The sequence below is a fragment of the Rousettus aegyptiacus genome, unplaced genomic scaffold (genome assembly GCF_014176215.1).
Source record: "Rousettus aegyptiacus isolate mRouAeg1 unplaced genomic scaffold, mRouAeg1.p scaffold_m13_p_17, whole genome shotgun sequence".
Lineage (NCBI taxonomy): Eukaryota > Metazoa > Chordata > Mammalia > Chiroptera > Pteropodidae > Rousettus > Rousettus aegyptiacus.
In genome coordinates, this window is record NW_023416292.1 from 28530629 (window position 1) to 28545624 (window position 14996).

Sequence of the window (14996 nt, forward strand, 5' to 3'; positions counted from 1 at the left end):
GAAGGAAAAAGCGCAGTGGAGAAAGAGCACGGGAAAGGGAGCCATTTATTTTGTCCTGGGGACTCGGGCGGGGAAGGGCTGGCGAAAGCTTCACAGAAGAGAAAATGTCCGAGATGTTCTTTGTCATCCTCTATTCCTAGGTGATGTTTTGGACCACAGTCTCCTTTCCGGGAAATTAAAAATAGCATTTCACTTTGCGAGAGAATCATATATTCGTAGAAATCAGAAAAACCCGTAACAATTCGGATTCCAGACGTCTACTGTGTATGGGTGGGTGACTGTGAAGCTTGAGACGCTCTGTTAGTAATTTTGAGAACAGAGGGTTTAGAAGCCAAGTGATAAAAATGTGTTTGTTAGAATCAGATTTAAAAAAAAAAAAAATCAAAGCAACACTCTCTCTCTCTCTCTCTCTCTCTCTCTCCCGCCTCTGTCCCTCTCTGTCCCCCTCTGTCCCCCTCTGTCCCAGACGGCAGCAGTTACTGATTCGCTCTCCATAGCCCTTAAGCTCGCATGACTTAATTTCTTTCTTCCCATCCAATTAGAATAAAAAATCTCTTATTAGTTTCCTCAACGAGTTTTGGAAAGATCAAGGAAACCATCAAGTCTTAAGAGTGTTGGGAACCGTGGGAACACACATGACATTCAAACACTAGAGATGATGTTTAATGGTCTCATTTTTTTTTTTTTTTGAAAATGTCTTTCATTATTTTTGCCACGTCTTCAAATCCCATAAAAGCATAACAGAAATGGGCTTGGGAATTTCATTAAATTAAAATTTGTAAAGAAGGAGGAAAAGGAAGGACGGTTTCCTTGATTTTCATTATTGTTCGTTCCACACTGCAGGAAAAAGTAAACCATTCGTCAAGGGTCACCATTAGATGATTCTATATTGGGAGCCAAGGCGAGATGTTCATAATTTAATAGGGCTGATAAAGATAGAAAAAAGTCAGCAATTAAAGTCTCAAGTTTCCCACGGGCGGCCCTTCCTGCCTGCCCCCAAATTTTCCTAGGGCCCCGCCTTTCATTCTTAGAATCATCAACGTTGCTGAAAGCACTTTAAAGGTATTAATTATCTTCCCCACTTTCATTAGCTCTGGGGCCCATCTCTGGAGAAGTGGATGGGGTTGGGGATCAGGAACGCCTCTCGATGAGAGGAAACCAAGTGACAAAGGACGATGTGTCCCAAGCCATCAAAAGGCAGGTTGAAAATGACAGCTGGTCTGTCAGCTGGTCTGTCAGGTCTGGTTCAGTCTGAATAAAGAAAGATGCCGCCTCATTCATTGACACCAAAATATCCGTGTTCACCTACAAAGTGGTTTTCTTTCTGGCGTGACATTTTTCCTTCATTCAGCCTCAGAGATAATACCAATAATGACTGCCAGCGATGGTACCGAAAGCCAAGCTTAATCACCATAATTCACAATTAAGTTGGGTAGCAACACAGAGACAGGTGATTTCAGACAAGGCTAATGAAAACGGACTATTAAAATCCTCACATGTTTGGCAGCGATTATGAGCTAGCTCCTGGAGCCATTTGCTCCAAAATGTGCACATTTCACAGGCGGCTGGCTGCCAACGCGAGGACTCTGAGCGGGACCGGAGAGGAGAGAGGGACGGTCGCCAGAGATTTTGTGGGTGCCATTTCCTTTCATTGGCTTGCTCTGTCTTTATTAATATGTGCCTGACGCTTTAAAGCTTTAGGAAAGGGCGGCCTAGTTTCCTACAAAACCACCGTGGGTTGGCAGAGGACGAGGGGGTGGGTACTGACAAATGCATGGGGCAGAGGAGGGGACCCGTGCGGGGCCTGGTAGGGGAGGGTGGACTTCCTGTCCAGAGCGCCCTTATTTGAACAGTTTTCACAAACCATAAACTGGAAGTGATAATCCCTCTTCCGAGGATGACAGAGGGGTTTGGGGCCTTAAGCGTGGCTCCCCGCCGTCACTGCCTTGGACTCAGTCGGCCACTGTCCTTTAAGCTCATATTCTCTGGATAAACCAGTGAGTAGGGAAGTTAATCAGCGTGTTTTTTGTTGGTTTGTTTGTTTGTTTTATGACAAGGAACCAAAAGACAGAGCAACAGTAACTCATTGTTTAAGAAAGTCTGGCAAGAACGTCCATATTCAAATATGGCGGTTGAATCTTGTTCTTTATTCACTCTGACAATCCCTGTCTTTTAATTGATGCATTTAGACCATTTATATTTAGAGCGATTACTGATATCATTGGATCAATAACTACAGTGTTTGTCATTGTCACTCATTCTTTGCACTGATCTTCCGTTTCTGCCTTTGGCTTTAACTGAGCATTTTATATGATTCTGTTTTATCACATCAATTATACTTTCTTGGTTAACTTTTTAAGTGGTTGCTCTATAGTTTGCAATACACATTTATAATTGATATGCCTGCATCTTCATGTGGAGTGCAGGTAACGTAATAGGGCATTCCTAATTCCTCTCTCATAACATTTTCCTCTTGTGCTTTATTTTCTTTATTTACTGCAACTAACATATACTGCTTCTTGTTTAACCCTTTACCTTTCTCTCTAGTTGATATGCCCCCCGCCCAAAGAAATCGGAAGGGTCCAGAGTGCTAACGAAGTAAGCAAAAGCAGATGAGAAATTTCTAGAAGTAAGATGGCACAGTTCTGATCTAGAATAACCTTTTTCCTGATCTCTTTGTTTGTTTGTTTGTTTGTGAATCACTTAAATAGGAAAAATATGTGATGTCTCATCCATCCATTTTTCTGAAGGAAGAACTTGGTAATACAGATTTAAAAGTAGTTATAGTTATTTTAAATTCCCTCTTTGATAATCCCCGAATCTGTCGCATCCGAGTCTGGTTGTGATGCATGCTTCATCTCTTCAGACCGTTTTTGTTTATTTGTGTCTTTGAGTGTGCTTTGTAATTTTTGTTGAAAGCCGGGCATATGTGGTGGATAATAAGAACTGAGGTGAAAGAGCTTTAGTTTGAGTTTTGTTTGTTGTTGTTGTTCTAGCTAGGAGCTGGGCTGCTTAATGTTTGCCCTAGATACAGGTGCCAGAGGCTTCAAATTCCTGGGTCCTTGGGTGTGTCCTTCTTTAAATATTGGCTGTACCCTTGCAGCTCTTTCAACGGCAATCTGTTATTCTTCCAAAGCCCTCTTGATGTGGCCAGGAGTGAGGTCTAGTGGAAGAGAAGCATTCCGTAATCTAATCTCGCGCTTAAACCTCAGACTTTCAGAGGCCAGAGTTTCTGGGCTGTGACCTCCAGTGTTCTTTGTTTTGTTGTCTTTATCTTCCCTCTAGGTGACCCAGGAAAGCTAAACATGGCTCTAGCTGTATAAAAGTCCTTTTCTCTTGGTGGGATAAGGCTTTGATAAAATCTTGGTCTTTGGAGAGTAGGCCTTTATTATGGAGAATGCTCCGGAAGGATTCAAAAAATAGCGACTTCCCCCTCCCAGAGACCTGGGGACATTTTTTTTTCTTGCCTCTTAATTACGAAGAGCCCGTGGGGCTTCTGGAGGCAACCCTCCGAGATGTGGAGGCATCTTTAGGATAGTTTTCCTCCAGGAGTTTCTACATCTCACACTAGATCACACTCAGTTGCCATTTAATTCTTTCTGCCCATTTATGGCTACAGAGGCTTGTGCCCCAGGCAACAGCCCTCTTGGCTGTGAGTCGCTGTTTGCCCATCTCTCCGTATTTCAGTGTGGCATTTGCCCTGCACCCTCAATTCTCTGATGCATCCAAGATAATCACTGATTTTCACTGATTTATCTTTTATTGTGAGAATGGGATTGACAGTTTGAGCTATAAATCTTTTTTTTTTTTTTTCTGAGCTGAAACTGCAAGTCTGATGTATTAAATTTAAGTTCTAAAAATGATAACTCGATTCTGATGCTGGAAAAGTTTGAGTATGTTTGAAACAATTTGGGTATAGAGGTAAATTCTTTTAAGGGTACACCTTGTTAAATTCAAATGCAGATCATGTTCCAGTGGGGATTTATGATTCAAACTGAGATGTGCAAAAGACACACCAGATTTCAAAGTCTTAGTGTGAAAAAGAGAATGTGAAATATCCCATTCATAATTCTTCATGTTGATTATCAAATGATATTTTCGATCCATTGGTTTTATTACATCGGGTCAAATAAAATATATCATTAAAATTAATTTTATCTGTTTCTTTTTAGATTTTTTTAATGTGGCCACTAGAGAATTTCAACTTACATACGGAGCTCACATACGTCTATTTTCCAGCTCTGCTCTATAATTAAAACATCCATCTTTCACTTATTACAGCCGACCTTTAAATTATAACACCGAACATGAAATTTGAATCCCTGAAAGTATATATCTCTGTTTTCCTCCCCTGTCCTTTGTATTACTTGCTGTCGCTGTCCTACATTTCACTTCTGCATGTTACGGACCATACACTAAATTGTTTCGCTTTTAGTAGTCAATTACCAAAGACATTAAAAATGAAGAGACAACGTCTATTTATGTACACACATCCACTTACACACATCCACTATTCCCGGCACTCTTCATTCCTTTTTATAGACACAGGTTTACAAGTAACATTACTTTCCTTTTGCCTGGAGAATGTCAACACTTCTGGTAGTGCAGATCTGCTGCTGAATTCTCTCAGTTTTTATCTATCTCAAAAGAAATGTTTTTTATTTTGTCTTCAGTTCTGAAAGATAGTGTCCCTGGATAGAAAATTCTGGGTAGAAAGGGTTTTGTTTCTTTTCCCCACTTGAACTTGCTGTTCCATTGTCTTTGGACTTATATAATTTCTGATGAGAAGTCTGTAAACTTTATCTCTTTTTTTCTATATACATAGGTAAATTTTTTTCTAATTCATATATGTATAAGTATGGTATCTTTTTAATAATTGGCCAGTTTTCGAGTTTTCAGTAATTTGATTGTGGTATGCCTTGGGGTGATCTGGGTGTGTGTGTCTGTGTGTCTGTCTGTCTGTCTTGCTTGAGTTCATTGAGATTTTTGGTGTGTTTTAGCTTTCCAAAAAATTAAAAAAGGTTGAGCCATTGTCTTCAAATATTTTTCTGCCCCAGTCTCAAATTTCTCTCTTTCCAAGACAACCATTTTGGATGTACTATATTACTTTCACATTTTCTCACAAGTCACTGAGAGCTTTTTTATAATCCCCGCCCCCAAGTCATTTTGGATAAATTCTAAGCTTATGATATTTTTTGTGCTAATAACCGTATCCAATAAGCTTTCCGTTTTATTTGTCATCTCTGGGAGTTCCATTCATACTTCCACTTCTTAACATGCTCATGTTTCTTTTCTCTTTCTGAACATAAGTGCATATTTATAATACTTATTTTAGCATCTTTGCCTGCGAATTCCACCATCTCTTTCATTTCTGAGTTTATTTCTATTATCTGATTTTTCTCCTGGTTATTATGAGCCGTATTTTCCTGCCCTATGTATAAAACTTTCTGTTTCAAGCTTGACATTGTGAATCATACATTGTTGGTTGCTAAATTTTGTTTTTAAAGATCACTGAACTTTGTTCTCACCGGCAGCTGATACTTGTGTTCAGTCTGATTCTTTTGAGGCTCGTTTTAATGTTCTTTCTAAACAAATCTATAGCAGTCTTTGCTCTAGGGCTAACTCGGCACAGCTTCCAAGGATGGTTTTCGAGGTCTCCGCTGAATGCCCCATGCACTCAGTGAGATTTCTCCATCTTCCCACTGCAGCTGTAATGCTTTTCAGCCCAGTGATCTCTGGGAATTGTTTGTCTCCCTCCTAGCCACTGTTACTTGTCTGAAATCTGCTCTTTCTCAGCCTCATGGAGGTTCATCCTATAATACACAGATTTTTATTCTGCTATTGATTCACGGGGCTCACCATGGGCATTTCTATAACTCTTTCTCTGTATGTCTCCCTCCTCCCAAGTACTTGATGCAAAAATTCAAGACTTCTTGAACTGCCGTCTTTTTTTTTTTTTTAATAACTCAACAATTTTTCATGCTTTGTTTGGGTTCCTTTCCTGTGTCATAGTACAGAAATTGTTCCCAAGAAGAAGCTTAGGTGTGCTGGCATTCACCTTATTTCTTTTCCTCTCAGGGGTCATAGTTATGAACTTCCTATTGTCCAGTATCTGAAAACTCTTTTCCCCTCTGTTTTTCCCAGTTTCCTCATTGTCTCTGTTGGGAACATAATTCTGGACTCGGTTACTGGCTCATGACCAGAAGCAGGAGCAGGAGCAGCCTCACAATTTTTGGAGCTATTTCTCACAGAACCCATCTGATGACTTCCACCTACATCATCATCACTTAGTGACATGGCCACGTCTAACTGCAAAGGCAGCCGGAATGTGTACCTATTTAATTGGATACATCACACACACGCACGCACATGCAGGTGCATGCGCGCATCCCACACCAATAAAACAGTCTTCTATTATATGGAGGAAGTGGAGGCGAAGAATGAATATTGTGTTGACAGCTAGCAGTTTCTGCTACAACTCCCCATCTTGTCTTTATCAATAGTATAAGACTTTGAAATGGCTACCAAATGTTTTACGATATGGCTACATTATTCCTCCTCTGTTATTGGGCATTTAACTTGTCTGTAGTTATCTTTTTTTGCCACTACAAACCTGTATATATATACATACTCTCTCATATTTACAAATATGATATAGTGTCCAACCTTCCAGCAACAAAAGAAATGGACGATTTTTATGAAAATATTATTTACCAAAACCTTGACCTAAAAAGAATGAAAAAGCTAGAATATATAAGAATAGATCAATAGAAAGAGGAATTAATAGAAAAAAGGGCAAGCCCAAATGGTTATTAATATATGAAAAGTCACTACACGTCACTAGTCGTTAAGGATGCAAATTAAAGTAACAATATTCTCATTCAATATACTGCCAGAATTTAAAATGACACTGTCTGCTGCGAGCAGTGTATGTCTGCACACATACACAGATATGCATAGGTACATAAAAGCATGTACCTGTCATATACTGGACTGACATTAGAAATAAGAGCTATCAGTATGGCATGGACCCCAACCAGCTGAAGGTTTCAGGTGCTCAGAAGAGATGCTAGCTGTGCACAAATGGTGTGGCTATTCTAGCGTTCAGAGATGAGAAGGAGCTGTGTGTACGTACGTGTAAACATCCTTACATATTTGTGCTTGCACATCTAGGTAACAGATTCCAAGAACTGGGAACACAGTAGAAGGGTATGGGACTTTAAATTTTAACAAACATTGTCAGGTGGCTTTCAAACGAGGCTGCAATATCTCATGTTTCCATGAAAGAATATACAAAAGTGGCCTCTGTGTCACTGCCAGCGGTGCCTTCCCAGGGACCATCACGGTCCATTTAGATTTAGATGCACATGCGTGTCGAAGCGGGGTAGGAAGGGAGGGAGCGATCAAAGTTGGTCGTGTACTTTTTCTTTCTCCATCTTCATTATCCTCTACCATGAAATCTCCGTTTGATTCATTTGTTCTTTGGTTCAGAAATGTTTCTCACCTATTTTAATTAAATCTGCTCTGTGGGCGATGCGATCTTTGAAATCCTGGGTATTTGCAAATATCTTTCTTCCATGGGAAACAATACCTTGACTGGGCGTAAGTCGCCTGAGAGTCGCCAGTCAGTGCTATTACATTGCCCTCGAGCTTCTAGTGTTACAGATGAGAAGTCTCAACACAGATCTCACTCTTCCCTTTGAGACTAACTTGACCTTTCTCGTAGTTGAGTTTGTAAGGTTTGACCTCTGTCCCTGGAGTTCAAGAACTTTACGAGAACGTAAGCCATCTTTTAATATGGTTATTCTGAATTTGGGGCTATTTCTTTCACATGATCATCCAGTCTATCCTATCCTTTAGTCTGATCCTATCCTATAATTTGTTATAAATTTTTAGTTCAAAAACCCATGCCGTTAGTTCCAGGGTGTATCTTGGGGGTATTCTAATTATCTTTGTGTTGCAGTTGTAGTCTGTCTCTTCCAGCTGTGGTAGTTAGAGAAGGCTTATTCTGAACTTTGACTTATTCTTCCTTCTCTCTGACTGCTGGTCTCTCGTAGGTATGCCGATTTTTCTTGTCTCCTTAAACTGGCTTGTGTTCATCTTAAGGGGTGGAAGTTTCACGAGCAGTGGGAGGCGTGAGAGTCCTCACCCCTAGGAAGAAGCCTCTCTATTCTTGCTTTCCTCAGATGTGGGGGGGACTCAGCCCCCAGCTCAGCAACTCATCAGCTAGTTCGGCTTCTCTGGTTGAACCCAGTTGCTGAACACATCTGCCAAATTCCTCCACTGTAAAGTTGCCATTTCCTGCCTTGTAATTAATAAGTTATTTGTGGTAAGATGCTTAGTGACCATGTCTTTATCCTGTTCCTTTTCAAACTTCCAGCAACTACTTCTAATGTGCATTAAATTTTTTTTTGCTTTATTCAATTATTTTTGATTTTTGTAAAATGGTGATTTCCTGACTCTAGTATTCCTTCTACCTTTTTTCTTGAAGTTTATTATCACTGGTATGAACTTAGAATTTCTTAATAAGTTATAATCTATTACTATATTTTTTTTATCTTTATACTCTTTTGATAAAGATATAATGGACACATAACATTGTTAGTTTCAAATGCACGACATAATGATTTAGTACATGCATGTGCTGTGAAACGATTACCAGAATAAGTTAACGTCCATCACCGCACAGCTATATTTTTTTATTGAGAAGTTTTGAGATCTGTTCTCTTAGCAACTTTCAATACAGTACGGTATTAACCTGTCACCAAGCTGCACGTGAGTTTCGTCCCCAGGATTTGTTTTGCGACTGGAATAATTGTACCTTTGGGCCACGTTCACCCATTTCACACTCGTGTCCGGCAGCCCCCAATCTGCTGTGCGCCTCTGAGCGCCTTTATTTATTTTGATGCTCGAATTGTCCCCGATGTGGCAGGTGGGAGAACCAAGCGCTGTAGGTTCCTTTTTCGTTTTCTCGCACCACCTCCGAAATCAGCCATTTCTCCAAAAAGTCTTAGATCCTTTTGGTGGGGAATGATATTTAGAAACCAAGATCCGAGCTCTAGGTTTGTTCCTTGCTACCCGAGTATCGTTACTTCTAGGACTTTTCCATGGACAGAGCTGAAAAAAAATGTTGCAAGTTTGTATTTTTAAAATATAAAAGTTTCAGTTTCATGTATGTGGTCCAAAGTCACATATATTCATATATTAAACATATATTTTAAAATGATCAGTTCATATTGACACCTCTAGTTTCAAACCAGTGCAGAACCTTTCTTTCTTGCCTTCCCACATCCATACTGTATCTTTGTTCTCCCAGGGGAACCCCCTCCCCCTTCTCAAAGTATCAAATATGTCTCATTTGCTCAACTTTCTGATACACACGAAAACGTTTGGGGATTGCTGCACTCCTACCATGATAAAAAACCTGCCAAGTAGAAGTTAAATTTCTTTTATTTTTATTTTAGTCTCAAGAACTATATTCAAAAGTTACTTAGATTGATCATTTTCCCCCTTCAGAATGGTTATGGTATTTATTTTACAGTTAGATTCATTTGTTTCCGTTTGAATTAAACTTTAGGGTTTCATTTCTTCTCCCATCCCTGTTGATTTTTTGAATATGTAACATTGACATAATTAAGTAAAACCTGTATTAAAAGATGTATTTGGAGAAATGCCACTGCCTCTAATCCCTCCCACTCTGTCCTCACCCATTTTATGTAGTTTCTAGTTTACTTTTCCTGTTTCTTTACGCAAAATAAGTAGATATATGTATATTTTCTTATTTTCCCTGCTCTAGCACATAAAGGGTAGCATATCATATATACTCTTCTGTACTTTCAGTTAGTATATTTAAGAAATCATTCCATATCAGAGATTTTATCACCTTTTTAATGGCTGCATAGTACTCCATTGTGTGTTTATACCAGTTTTTCAACCAATATTTTACAATTTAAAATAATGCTAAAATAAGTGATCTTTTGTTTATATTTTCTTTTTAGAGATGTATCTTCAGGGTAAATTTCTAGAAGCGGAATTAATGAGTCAATAATGAGTAAATAAGTATAGTTTTTGTTAGACATTACCCCACAGGGAAATTTATTTTCTCACCAATACAATGAGAATTCCTATTTACTTGAATCTCACTAAAACCTTTGTTGTCAAACTTCTGAATTTTTGCTAATCCGATAAGTGAGAAATGGCTTCCAAGTGCAGTTTAGAGTTTTACTAATTACAAGTTGAATATCTTTCATAGCCATTTTAACAAAATTTTGGCAAATTGCCTCATGTATTTTGTCCATCTTTTAAATCTATCTTGTCATTTCTACCTCCATTTTTAAGAGTTGGTTGTATGGTCTAATAAGATGATTTTTATGCCACTTTGTCATTTGGTTTTTGATTTTGCTTATGATGTTGTCATAAAGGGTTTTTTTTTAAAAGTATTTAAATTTATCATGACTTGCTTTTATTATTCTTGGATTTTGAGTTAGAAAGCCTTTCTCAAAACCCAACTTATAGAGGATTTCTGACATTTTTCTAGTATTTACGTATTTTCGTTTTTTACGTAGATCTCTGGTTCATTTGTTATTTATTGTGCATGGCGTGAGCTATGCTTTCAATTTCATCTTTTGCCAAATGGTTATTTAGTTGTCCCAGCGCTGTTTTTGTAAAGTCCACCATTTTCAGTAAGTTGAGATTCCACAATAATCACATACTAATTTTCATTACATTTTGGTGCCTATTTCTGCCTTTCAAGTGGATTCAAAGTGCCGGGCAATGTAACGATGACATTTTTATTTATAGAGACTTTACCATATATTTTAAAATCCACTTTTCTTATTTAGACTTTTCCTCATTAAATATTAAATTCTGTAAAATTTCATATAAAACTCCAAAAAAAAAAACATGGTATTTTTATATGCATCACATTAAATTTGTAAATTAGGGAAAACCAACATCATTGAGATACTGATTTATCCTATAACTGTACAAGGAATGTGTTTCCACTGGTCCAAATGTACTTCTGTATCTTTTGGGGTATTTAAACCTTTTCTTGTGTAGGGTTTTGCTCATTTCACGTTGATTTTGAGTATTTTATCTTTTAAATTTATCGGCTTATAACATTACATAAAGTTCAGGGATACAGCTTTATAGTATGACACCTGCTCCCTCAATCGTGCGCTCACCTGGGTGGAGTCTAGTTTCCTTCCGTCACCATATATTTGACCCCCTTTACTCTCGCTGCTCCACCCCACTTCCCTTCCGGGAACCACCATTCTGTTTTCCGTGAGTTTATTTTTTTGTTTGTTGGTTGCTTTTTGTTTTTGTATCCCACATATGAGTGAAATCATACAGTTCTTGTCCTTTTCCATCCGACTTATTTCACTCAGCATGACACTCTCCCGATCCATCCATGTTGTCGCAAATGGCAAGATTTCATCTTTTTTATGGCTGAGTAGTATTCCGCTGTATGTATTGCATCCTTTTATCCAGCCATCCATTGAAGGACACTTAGGTTGTTTCCATATCTTGGCTATTGTAACATTGGAATGAACACAGGGCGCCTATCTCTCTACAAATAAGTGTTTTCAAATTTGGATTCCCAGCAGAGGGATTCCTGGGTCATATGGTAATTCTATCCTTAATTTTTTGAGAAACTGCCACACCGTTTTCCGTAGTGGCTGCACCAATCTACATTCCCACTAGCAGTGCACACGGGTTCTCTTTCCTCCACAGGCCCTCTGACATTATTACTTGTCTTTTTGAGAATGGCCATTCTAAGAGGTGTTGTAGTATCTCATTATAGTTTTGGTTTGTGTTTCCTTTATAGCTAGTGAAGTGGGCCACCTGTGTGTCTTCCTTGGAGAAGTGTCTAGTCAGGTCCTCTCCCCATTTTCTAATCAGATTGGGTTTTTTTTGCTGTTGAGTTGTGCAAGTTATTTATATATTTTGGATATTAGCCCCTTATTGGAGGTGTTGTTCGAAGATCTGTTAGTTGCCTTTATTGTCGACGGGTTCTTTTGCTGGGCAGCAGCTTTTTAGTTTGATATAGTCCCATTCATTTATTTTTGCTTTTGTTTCCTTGCCTGTCGGGTCAAGTGGACAAATACACCTGCGACCAAGGTCCTTAAGTTTAGTGTCTCTGTTTTCTTCTAGGTATTTTATTGTTTCAGATCTTACGTTTAAGTCTTTAATCCATTTTGAGTTAATTTTTGTGTATGGTATATTAGTCTGCTTTCATTCTTTTGCATGTGGCTGTCCAGTTTTTCTTATACCATTTGTTTTAAGAGAATTTCCTTTCCCCTTTGTATGTTCTTGGCTCCTTTGTTGAAAATTAGTTGTCCATATGTGTAGGTTTATATCTGGGCTCTCGATTCTGTTCCATTGGTCTGCATAGCTGTTTTTCTGCCAATACCCATACTGTTTTGATGATTATAGCTTTGTAGTATAGTTTGAAGTCCAGGAGTGTGGACTCTGGCTTTATTCTTTTTTCTCAGAATTGCTTTTGGCTATTTGAGGTTCTTTGTGGTTCCATACAAATTTGAGTATTTTTTTTTGTCCTATTTCTGTGAAATAGGCCATTGAGATTTTTATAGATCATATTAATCTGTATATTGCTTTAGATAACATGAATATTTTAACAATGTTAATTCTTCCAATCCATGAGCACAGAATATCTTTCCATTTCTTTGTGTCTTCTTCAATTTCTTTCAACAACATTTTGTTGTTTTCGGTGTACAGGTCTTTTACCTGTTTAAGTTTAATCCTAAGTAATTTATTCTGTTGCAATTGTAAATGGGATTGTTTTTCTTCATTTATCGTCCCGATATTTCGTTAGGACATAGAAATTGAATATAGAAGAGGAGTAATTGGTATAACGACACTGCCAAGAAGGCTAGAGAACACAGCCACAGCAAAGGTTGCGGGTGGGGAATGACTTTTTTGCTAACACGGGGAAGGAAAGGACAGAGGGACGACTGCTCGCTTTTAGGCAAAATGAAAAATGAAACCTCAGTTCAGCTTTGCCTTATACCCACTATCATTTCCTCTCGTAGTCTGGCTTTTGGTTGGTTGCTTGTCTGTTCCCAGTTGTTTCCACTGTAATTCCACTGGTATTTTAGTGAGAAGCTGGGAGGAGCTTCCAAGGGCAGGTGCTAGTCAGACACCATACCAATGAGAAGCTGCTTTCTGGAGTCCCACGTTTTATATTTAAGTACGTAGGCCATCTGGAGTTAATGATATATGCGGGAAGTCTAACACTTTTCCCAAATTGCTAGCCCGTGATTTTCATACCATTTCAATTCAATATCTGATTACTGCTTTGTGTGATATGAAAAATAAACGAGAAATCATCTTTCTCAAAGACTTCGGTATTGAGGCAAGAGATAAGGATACCAATGAGTGTAATGCGAGGTGCGACAAATTAGGTGCCACAAAGCCGACGACCATCAGTAGTCCAAGCACAGAGATCAGTTTTCTGGATTCTTATGACCCGGTTTGATAGCGGACAAGGGGCTGGAGGTAGGGAAGAGGTTTAGGGGACAGTGCAGGGACCGTCACCAGCGTGAGCAAAGGCCCAAGTGAGAAACTACAGGACGTTTGTGGGAAATAAGGCAGATTGCGGTGGAAGGGAACTAATGCTAGCGTTTATATTTCAGTTAGTAGACAGGAAAACACAGAAAACACATTGGCCTAGAAATGGATTGAGGCTCAAAAATGGCTGATTCTAGCATTATGTGAAGAGACTTCATTAACAGAATGTAGCTTAGATTGATGGGGCAAAAAAATTAAACAAATCATAGGCATGTTACAAGGTAAAGTTTATTAAAAATCGAAAAAATATAGAAGATTGTACCTATAGGAAAATTTCAATAGATTCAAGTCCCTCACGATCTCAATAAGCAGGGTTTTGATACTGATGTTTAGGGCACCAACTTCTCTACAAAGGCTCGTTAATGAATAAAGTCCTGCACCGTCGGCTCTGTCCTGGCCCCCTCAGAGGGGAGAGCGGGAGGGCCTCCAAGAGTTGCCGTGAAGAAAACAGGACAAAACCTTTGGGGTGAACAGAGGAGGGGTCTTCTTCGCGTCCCCCAGCTACTTGCGCTCGGTCAGCTCTTGCGGGCGGGCATCGTAGCTGAGGTCGGGGTTCACTACATTCTCCCTCTTTGGAGTTCAATTCTGTTTTTCGCTGGGGAGAGACCGAGGATGCCAGTCCAGAGGATCTGAGCTCTTACACGCGTGAAGGGCCGGTGTGAGGGTGGTGGACAGGAGGCAGTAAAAATGAGAGCAACGAGTTTCAGGAGAAACCTGTGCAGGAACCGTGAATTTAGGGTCCAGCAAGTCTTCCACACAGATGCTAAACCGCCGAAGTTGCCAGGGACAGTCAATGCTGAGCGTATGGCCCGGGCCGAGGGCACTGCCTCCCTTAGGCCCTGGCCCGGGTGCCCCACTGGCCAGGCCCCGCGGCACGCTGGGCGTTTGGGGCCTCAGGGCAGAGACCGGGCTGGCTGAGCGGGGTCCCCAGAGCCCGAGACGTCACGCACAGAGTGTAGAAAGCCCTAGCTTATCCGGTGCCCCCCACCCCCGCCCAGGACGCCTTCTCTGGTGGTCTCGGCCCCCTGGCCTCCCCGTCCGACACGCTGTGTCCCTGATGCGCCATTTCCACGATTCCCTTTTTTCTTGACACTGAAGTGAATTTGGCGGGACAGGGAGAGGGGGCCCTGGCTTCTCTGAAGCCACACTTGACAGGCCCCTTGGCTGACATGGGCTCTTCCAGGTCACGAGGGGGGGGGGGCGGGGACCTTCTGCTCAGGTGGACCGGGATGCCCAGGCCTCAGCCTCTGCCCCACGAGTCGCATCTTCCCACGGCATGAGCTGGCTGGGGGAGCCTCCTCCTCCAGGGCCCTCCGCCCTGCTACCTGTCCTGGCTCCTCAGTCCACGCAGCCTTTCCCTCTGCAACGAAATCCATCTGACGGGGGGAAGAAAACGCAGCTGAGGA

The 14996-nt window shown here is 40.3% G+C and overlaps 1 protein-coding gene across 1 annotated transcript in view; it reads right to left on the reverse strand.

Annotated features, from left to right (window-relative positions):
- Nucleotides 1-13798: 13798 nt before the first annotated feature.
- CHD1L (chromodomain helicase DNA binding protein 1 like) overlaps nt 13799-14996 on the reverse strand; it is a 46655-nt gene continuing 45457 nt past the window's right edge. Inside the window, exon 23 of the mRNA XM_036235003.1 lies at nt 13799-14966. Coding sequence (XP_036090896.1) covers nt 14912-14966 — 55 coding nt within the window. The 3' untranslated portion in view covers nt 13799-14911. The remainder of the gene's footprint in view (nt 14967-14996) is intronic.